The sequence below is a fragment of the Mirounga leonina genome, unplaced genomic scaffold, assembly GCF_011800145.1.
Source record: "Mirounga leonina isolate KUSES-001 unplaced genomic scaffold, KU_Mleo_1.0 Mir_151, whole genome shotgun sequence".
NCBI lineage: Eukaryota > Metazoa > Chordata > Mammalia > Carnivora > Phocidae > Mirounga > Mirounga leonina.
In genome coordinates, this window is record NW_023270377.1 from 90536942 (window position 1) to 90546646 (window position 9705).

General features: G+C 41.2%; 1 protein-coding gene across 1 annotated transcript in view; it reads right to left on the reverse strand.

The window, feature by feature from the left end:
* LOC118011686 (thrombospondin type-1 domain-containing protein 7B-like) overlaps window positions 1-9705 on the reverse strand; it is a 77264-nt gene that overhangs the window by 65447 nt on the left and 2112 nt on the right. The window contains exon 2 of the mRNA XM_035006544.1: window positions 6736-6930. Coding sequence (XP_034862435.1) covers window positions 6736-6930 — 195 coding nt within the window. The remainder of the gene's footprint in view (window positions 1-6735; window positions 6931-9705) is intronic.

Below are 9705 nucleotides of genomic sequence, written 5' to 3' on the forward strand. Positions count from 1 at the left end.
CAGCAAATTTAAGACTACTTGAGACTCTTGTCATCTGAAAAATAACTCCCAAGTTACTGATTTGAAAAAAATATCTGTGAAACAGCAGTACCATGGCATAATCACAATATTATTTTCTCTCTAGAAACACTAGAAATACCTATTTTTCCTATATAGTCTAAGGAGCATCCTAAGGATTCTATTTACAAAAAACAAATGCAATCAATCACCCATCAGTTTTACTTCCTAAACATCAAGTCAATCTGTCCATGTTTCTTCATCCCCACTGTCACCACCCTCACCCAAACCACCACACTTTCTTGTATGAATGAGAAGAGTAGCCTCTTGATTGGCCTTCTAGCATGTAATGCCCCACCCCACCACACCCCTGGCATCAATTCTTTCTCCATATTACAGACATAGATATTTTAAAAATTCAAATTCGTACCACTTTGGGTGCAGCTTATCATCTATATGGCATTTCTACGCTTACAGCTCATCAGTAGCTTCCCATTCTTCCCAAAATAAAGAAAAAAAGTTTAATATGACATACAAGTGCCTACCTGATCTGGCCCCTTCCCATCCCCTTCGCATCTGATCACCAGAGCCACCCACATTCACTCGCTGCTCTGCCATCATGTTGGCCATCTTTCAGTTCCTTCAATGCTCCAAGTTCCCTGCCATACCTGAGCAGCCACATGTACTATTCCTCGAGCCATCCCCTACAGCCAAATTAATTCCTTCTCACTCTTCCTATCTTAAGTCGCTTTCTTAGGAACTCTTCCCTATGCTCTGGCACTACCTTACTCCTCTACAAAACACTCATCACACTTGCAATTACAAATCTGACTGTGTAATTTAAACTTTGTCTCTCCCACTTGATTCTAAACTCTGTGATGGCAGAAACATATTGGTCCTACTCACCACTCTATTCTCAGCACTAACCTAGTGTTTGGCATATGGTTAGCCTCCCACCAATTATCGAAGCTGGAGCAAACAGCATTGTAGGAAGCAGAATCGTGTCTAAATAGAACTAGGAGTAATGTCACCACCGGAAACTCATCACACAAATGAGTTGATGGTTTTGCCAAATGAGAGGAAAAAAACAAAAAACAAAAAACGTCTGTTCTGTGTTTCCTTAACATATGTTTAAAGGACGAAATCCTCAGTATGATGCCCAACAGAATTCTTAAATACCTGTTTTCCACAACCCTGTTTGCAATGCCCATTATTCTTTGTTGCAACTCTCTGGGCCCCTTCTTTCCAGATCCACAAAGGATCCGGATTGAGGAATGGGGTACCCAGTCTTCTCATGATTAGCATGCTAATTTTACCATTAATAAATACACAAGTCTACAGAAATACCTTTGACCTTGGACATAGGTCTCTTCCAAATATTCTAATTGACCCAGGACGTTCACTCAACAAGTAAGATTGCTATTATCACTGTTTCTCAGAGGATTCAAATCTTTTTTTCTCAGAGAATTACATATCAGATCCTATCATCCCAGCCTACCACTCGCAAAACTAAAAAGTGGCCAGGGATAAAATTATCACGGTGGTTACAATTTCAGTATAATAACAGCAACAGCAGAAGCACAGACACTGTGGACAGACACTGTGCTCAACACTTTATAACAATCATGTCACTCAGTCCTCAAAGCAGCCTTGCAAAGTAGATCAGTTTTCAGAACGCCCAGATGCCTTAAATTTCCAATTTCAGGAAAATTGGCAGAAGAAATGAAAAGAGTGTGAATGTGATCACTATAGAGTTTGTTGATAGGATTATATTCTCTAACACCCAGGAAAAGACCTAAGAAGGGAAGGGTCTGGAAAGTGCACTTAAAGACTGTTCCTTTGGAACACTCCTCTGCCTGAGGAGGGGAAGCACCTGAAGCAGAAGGAAACCCAAGAAATCTGCCAGGATACAGGTTCCTAGCTGGACTCTGAAGGGGTCTATGTAAAATGTCTTTGGGCTCAAACCCTAGTACAGCTTTGAGTGGGATTGTTATTCTGAAGGGTGGAGTTGGGTCAGAGACCGAGTCCCCACCTTTGTGTGGGATTGGGGGAGGGGAGAAACATATTTAAGAAGTACATTTTGTTTACAGAAACATAGACTTTAGTTAGAAGGTGATGTGAAGACACTTTTTTTTTTTTTTAGAGAGAAATCATGCGTGTGTGCAGAGTGGGGGCGTGGGAGTGGGGAGGGATGGGAGGTGGGGAGGGGCAGAGGGAGAGGGAGAGAGTATCTTAAGCAGACACCCCGCTGAACAGAGTCCCACCCAGGGCTGGATCTCAGGACCCTGAGGTCATGACCTGAACTGAAATCAAGAGTCGGACACTTGACCAACTGAGCTACCAAGGTGCCCCTTGAGCACACTTTTGACAGCAAACACAGACAGCCTAACAAGAATCTGCCTTTTGGGGTGCCAGAAGCCTTGTCCATAAGGTTATGTCAGATGTTTCTGAGGGAAGGATGCCCTTTCCTTGGCACATACCTCCTAGCTCAAAAATAAAAACTTCCTCCCTGCCCCTTTCTCCTGTCTGCAGTGAGGCTGGTAAGAATAGAGATATTGGTATTAGTAACAGAGACAGAGAGACGATGTATCTTGCTTCCCCAGAGAGGAAATGGCAGCCTTGGGTGTCCAGGCACAAAAGGCCAAGCCCACCGAGCACCTCCTGCAGATCCAAGGGCTCAGCACAGTGGGAACGCAGCACAAAGGACAAAACACTGCATAGAATTCTAGAGAGGCCAGCCAGCCTTCCAGGAATAAGGACCTTCTAAGTGGTGACCAGTATGAACGGATGGCTAAGAAATTGGTGGACCTCCCATACAAAAAGTGGGGGCCCTGGTGGTACGAAGAGCTCCAAATAAATAACCAAACTAAGTTAAACAAAATTATATTCCTTGCACACCTAAAGTTTTAGCTGAGATGAGTACCCACTACAATAATCACCACCACATATAATAATTAAAGGGAATCAGAGAAGCAATAATAAACACGTCCCTCACCAGCCCAAGGGCTGACAGCCCCATAGGACATTCAAGCCCTTGGCTCAAGAGCACACTGAGAAAATCCATCCTCATTACCCTTTTCTAGCCCAGTGAGCACAAGGCAGTGGCCTGAAGCCTGTGTCAACTCTTTTTAACCTCCTCCTCCCCTGCATGGCTGGAATTTCCTAGGGTGCTTTGTGCAAATCCAATTTACAATGCGAGTGAATTGGGGAAATGCCATCTCAGCTATGGGGGTAGTTTCCATTTACATAATGAAAATAATTATTGTAAAGTAGCATTTATCATTTGATAGACTTAACGTTAGTACACAGATGATTGGGAAAAAAAGTGCTGAATTTTAAAAGCTTCTGGGGACAAGGAAGGACCGGGCTGCCTCCTGGCCTTTCCTGTAGTAATCACTTCATCTGATTCCAGCTGAAGAGAACATATCATCATTCAGGAAATCCCCAAATGTGTTCAGTGGCACAGTTGCATCCTCTGAGATCAGTATGCAGAGAGGAGCACTGTTATTAAATAAATTTGGGGTCAATGCAGAGTTAAATAAAATTTAAAGTTTTCTATTTCCAGAAGTCCTCGATGCTTTCTAAATATACATTGTGAATCCCAAAGAATTTATCCCTAGAGTGCGAGTGCAATGGTTCACAAACTTCTTTCCCTACATCATTCTTTTCCTGGAGAAAAAAAAAAAAAAAAAAAAAAAAAAAATATATATATATATATATATATTGCATGTGTGAGGCTTTTCCCTTATTAGATGAGGTAGCTGACCATATTTTTTTAACCTTAATGATTTTAAATAACCTGAAATAAAATTATAATTTTAACTTTAGGGTCCAATGCAACTTTCAATCCAAAGCCTAACACTTATATCTTCTCAAGATACAAACACACAAAACCACAAAGTAGAAATCAGAGTAAGTCTAACTTAGAAGTTGACTTATAATAAGTCACCCACTCATCAGAATAAGTCTATGATCTGCCAGCTGTTCACAAAGAATGAAACAGATATAAAACACAGAGCAGAGATCCATCTGTCCATTAGGTTTTGGCTGAGCAATTTAGAAGACCTAGGACATGAGATCAAAGTGCATGGAACTGTGACAAGGCTTAAAGTTGTAAAGGCATGAAACAATTCAGAGCAAGCACTGAACATGTCACTAATTTGCAGCCTAATAAAAAAGTCCTGCATATGGTACACCTCTCTAATTTCAGATTTTCTATGTCATTTCAAACATAGCTTGTGCTGTGCTAGATTTTACTTCAGGATTTGATAAGATGTACTTTATTGGCCACATTAGTGGATTATAGTATAATTATGGTAATGTCATCATTGATTCTAAGTTTAGAACACAGATTTGTTGACTCTATATTCCATGCAGGAACATTCCATAAATGTGATATTCTGTAATACAAAACAAACAGAATTGATTTAAATATATTTATATATCTATATAATTACATTCATATTGTATTATAAGTTATATTAAATACATAATATATACAACACTAATTTTATATTAATGTGTGACATATATTTAAGCCAACTATTTCCAGTGCATGATATGCATGCTATATTTATATATATGTATTATGTAGTATATTTAAATGCATATGTCATATGATAACAGATTGTTATATTATGTAATCATATTAGATATAATGTGTATGTATGAGTGTGTGTGTAAGGATATATACACACACACATACACATACATATATATGCATGTTGCCTGTTCATTCTGTTAACCTCTTATTATATTTCCTTAGTACAAATCAATACCCACCACTAGAATGCATTGCCTCAACGACAGAAAGTATTGCTTATCTGCATCCCCCACCCCCATCCCACCACCAGTAACCTCAAGGAGCCTTTTTCTGCTGTTCTTCCTTCTACCCAAAGACAAATGGATAACACTCCCCTTAGTTAAAATGCTGTGCTTCTGAATATACACATCAGAGGACTGATATCCAACACTTAAGGAACGTCAGTTCTTTCTCCACATAGAGACCACACAGAAACTGATGACGCACAGAAAAATATCTCTGAATCATCCAAACAATTATTAATTTACATTCACTGTCAACCTATACTCTATTATATTTCTGTTCTCCAAAAATCAATACGTAATTCATGGTCTAGGTATGGAAATTTAATGTGGACCATAACATTCTACTCCCTGGGCACTAACTTACTGTAACATGCTATTAGAACTCTTTATCCCCCTCGTGATTTCACAGAATTAGTCTGAGCACCTCATAATCCCTATCCTGATGAAACACATTATCAAAAGCCTGTGCCACTTTGAGGTAATTGAAGTCCACACTTCCTAATCTACATTAAGATTTACTTGAGGTTTTATTTTACTCCGTTCAAGACAGATGTAGTCTCAGCATGAATCTCTCTCCTCTGCTTTGTTTCCAGCTGACCACATGAGCCATGGGGTATGCTGGACGACTGAGGTACTGGGTCCCAGAAAGAGATAATGTTACCTCTTTGTTCAACAAGAAGAAAGGAAGAATCAAAATGAGCTTTCATACTCAGACTGGGGGGCTGGGGACCCTACAGCTCTCCTGTCTGCTTTTCCCATTAGAATACATTTGTAAGCATTGTCAAGCCTTTGTGATTGTCACCGAAGAGTCCCTTTGGGGGTAAAACACCACCATTCCTCTTTGACCTGCCTCTTTCTTTTGATAACTGTAATAAGCATTGGGGGCAGAGCATCGCTCATAGTGCTGCCGAACTTTTTGTTCTGCTATGGGGTGACTGCAGATGCGAACAATTTGTCCGTGGTTTGGAAGCCTTGCATGAGCAGACTAGGATGGAGCAGGGGACAAGAAGAGCCACCCCCAACCTACAAATCAACACCTTCTCTAGCCAGAAGCAGAGAGAGTGGGCAAGGCTCTGCTCAAGGCAAGGCTCGACCAACTACCCTTAAATGCTTATGTTCATTTATTCTTCCAAACACCTAAAGCAAAGACTCAACAGTGGTAACTACATTAAAACAGGAGAGAGCAGGCTCGTAGAAAGTGTTTTGGGGCTATACAGACTTGAGTCCAAATCTTGATTTTGCCATTCAGCCCTCTGTGACATTCAATAGCATGATTTGCCTTGATTTCCAATCATTTCAACCTGTAGGCTGGCAACAGAGATGATGTACGAGAAGCTCTTGACACAGTGCCTGGAGCACAGTGAGCAATGAATGAATAACAGGTCCATGTGGGAGGCATTGCCTGTTATAAGATTCTAGATCTCACAAGGTGTTGATCTCAAATTTGGCATCTGACATTTGAGACCAGGTAAGTCCCTGTTGCGGAGGGCTGTCCTGTGCACTGTAGGATATTTAGAGGCATCCCTGACATCCACCCTCTAAACGCCAGTAGCACCCCAGTCTCCAGGCATCGTAAAATGTATCCTGGGGAGTAAAATTGCCACAAGTGAAAACCCCTGATCTACACTGCATCATTTAATCCTAACACAAAGCCTGGGAGGTGGGTGACTTGTCAGTTCTACAAAGAAGCCACATTAACTATCCAGGATCCCAGCAGTAATAAGGGGGAGATCCAGGGCAGTGAGCCAAGAGAACGAACTCCACCTGCATACCCCATCTTTAAAATGTGCATTTTAAAGAAGAACAGCAGAAGTCCACTGATACCTATTCAGCATTCTATGTTCAATCTCTGGCTGCCCAAAGCAATATTTATTTGACTGCATGATTCACATTTCTCCCATTTTTACTAACCTTTGATAAACAAATTTTCAGAGCCACCCTTCACTGTAGGTTTCAGTGCTACTTTATTAAGGTTCACTTTACCTTCCTCATCCTCTGCTCTGGAAATAACCTGGACTTTGAAATCACAGTTGGGATTCGAACTGTGGCTCCTCCACTTGCTAGCTGCGGGACCATGAGCATGTAACTTAATCTCGTCTTTATGTCCTACTGAAACAGCAAATCGGATTTTGTCAACGTCACAGTTATCTCAACAGCCAGCTCTTCAGTACAGCCCACTATGCAGAGCACAGCTCAAAGGTCCAAAATTGCAGTTGTGAAGTGAAACGCTGCCCTCCACCCTTCTGTGTAGGCCCTTCCTAGAGGTGGTATGATTCCTTCCCCTGCATTAAATGTACTCTGCCTGTTCACTTAAAAAGATGAACCTTATCTTCTGCTCAGAAATACAAATTTATGCCCTTGCTTCCCTTGCCTTTGGTGATGTTTCTAGGAAGAAGTTGCTGCAGCTGAGGTTGAAGAGGTTGCTGCCTGTGTTCTCCTTTAGGATTTTGATGGACTCCTGTCTCATATTTAGGTCTTTCAACCATTTTGAGTCTATTTTTGTGTGTGGTGTAAGGAAATGGTCCAGTTTCATTCTTCTGCATGTGGCTGTCCAATTTTCCCAACACCATGTGTTGAAGAGACTGTCTTTTTTCCACTGGACATTCTTTCCTGCTTTGTTGAAGATTAGTTGACCATAGAGTTGAGGGTCCATTTCTGGGCTCTCTATTCTGTTCCACTGATCTATGTGTCTGTTTTTGTGCCAGTACCATACTGTCTTGAGGATGACAGCTTTGTAATAGAGCTTGAAGTATGGAATTGTGACTTCATCAAGATAAAAAGCTTTTGCACAGCAAAAGAAACATGCAACAAAACCAAAAGACAACCGAGAGAATGGGAGAAGATATTTGCAAATGACATATCAGATAAAGGGCTAGTATCCAAAATCCATAAAGAACTTATCAGACTCAGCACCCAAAGAACAAAGAATCCAATCAAGAAATGGGCAGAAGACATGAACAGACGTTTTTCTAAAGAAGACATCCAAATGGCCAACAGACACATGAAAAAGTGCTCAACATCGCTCAGCATCAGGGAAATCCAAATCAAAACCTCAATGAGATACTGCCGCACATGAGTCAGAATGACTAAAATTAACAAGTGAGGAAACGACAGATGTTGGCAGGGATGCAGAGAAAGGGGAACCCTCATACACTATTGGTGGGAATGCAAGCTGGTGCAGCCACTCTGGAAAACAGTATGGAGGTTCCTCAAAAAGTTGAAAATAGAGCCATACGATCCAGCAATTGCACTAGTGGGTATTTACCCCAAAGATACAAATGTAGTGATCCGAATGGTACATGCACCCCGGTGTTTATAGCTGCAATGTCCACAATGCCAAACTGTGGAAAGAGCCAAGATGTCCATTGACAGATGAATGGATAAAGAAGAGGTGGTATATATATACAATGGAATATTATGCAGCCATCAAAAGGAATGAAATCTTGCCATTTGCAACGACGTGGATGGAACTGGAGGGTGTTATGCTGAGCGAAATAAGTCAATCAGAGAAAGACATGTATCATATGACCTCACTGATATGAGGAATTCTTAATCTCAGGAAACAAACTGAGGGTTGCTGGAGTGGGGGGTGGGGTGGGAGGGATGGGGTGGCTGGGTGATGGACATTGGGGAGGGTATGTGTTATGGTGAGTGCTGTGAATTGTGTAAGACTGTTGAATCACAGACCTGTACCTCTGAAACAAATAATATATTATATGTTAAAAAAAAAAAAAGAAGAAGAAGAAGAAGATAGCAGGAAGGGGAAAATGAAGGGGGGGAAATCAGAGGAGGAGATGAACCATGAGAGACTATGGACTCTGAGAAACAAACTGAGGGTTCTGGAGGGGACAGGGGTAGGGGGATGGGTTAGCCTGGTGATGGGTATTAAAGAGGGCACGTACTGCATGGAGCACTGGGTGTTATACGCAAACAATGAATCATGGATCACTACATCAAAAACTAATGATGTAATGTATGGTGATTAACATAACATAATAAAAAAATTTATTTTGGCAAAAAAAAAAAAAAAAGAAAAGAAACACAAATTTAGAATGATCCAACTCAACAAACGGAATAACCCAACTGTCCCAGCTAGTCTAAGGCTAAGAAACTGTGCAGTGGGCCTGGCGGCAGTGCATGCTGACAGCCAAAGGCAGTGGGGGCCCCTTCCCTAGGAAAGGGGCCAGGGTGTTCTGCAGGGCAGATGGCCCATGAGAGGGCAGTGAATACCTGCTGCCCGGTGCAGACAAATGATACCTTTTCATCTAGTTGGATTAAACATGACCATTTAGCTTTTAACCCCTTGCTGCTGTGATTCTGAACGAGGAGGTTTTAATAAGATGCTTAAAAATCTCACAGAGAAAATGTCAAATATTTCAATCACTTTCCACTCCTAGAACTTCAAAAATCATGAAATGTTCTTGAGTAAGGACATTTTTAAGAACACACAGCCCCTTGGGGCGCCTGCCTGGGTGGCTCAGTCAGTTAAGCGTCCAACTCTTGGTGTCGGCTGAGGTCATGATCTCAGGTCTTGATATCAGGGTCTGGAGATCGAGCCCTGTGTGGGGCTCAATGCTCATCAGGGAGCCTGTTTGAGATTCTCTCTTTCCTTCTCCCTCTGCCCCTGCCCCCTGCTCATGCATGTACAAGCTCCCTCTCTCTAATAAATAAATAAATCTTAAAAAAAAAAAAAAAGAACACACAGCCCCTTAAATTCCAAACTGAGAAGTAACTACATGACCATTTTGAGCCTAAACTCTGCAGAGTGAAATGAAACACTATGGATCAGGGTTCCGTCTTGTGCTAGAAGTTTTACAGGGTAAAAATAAATAAATAAATAAATAAATAAATAAATAAATAAATAAATAAATAAATAAATAA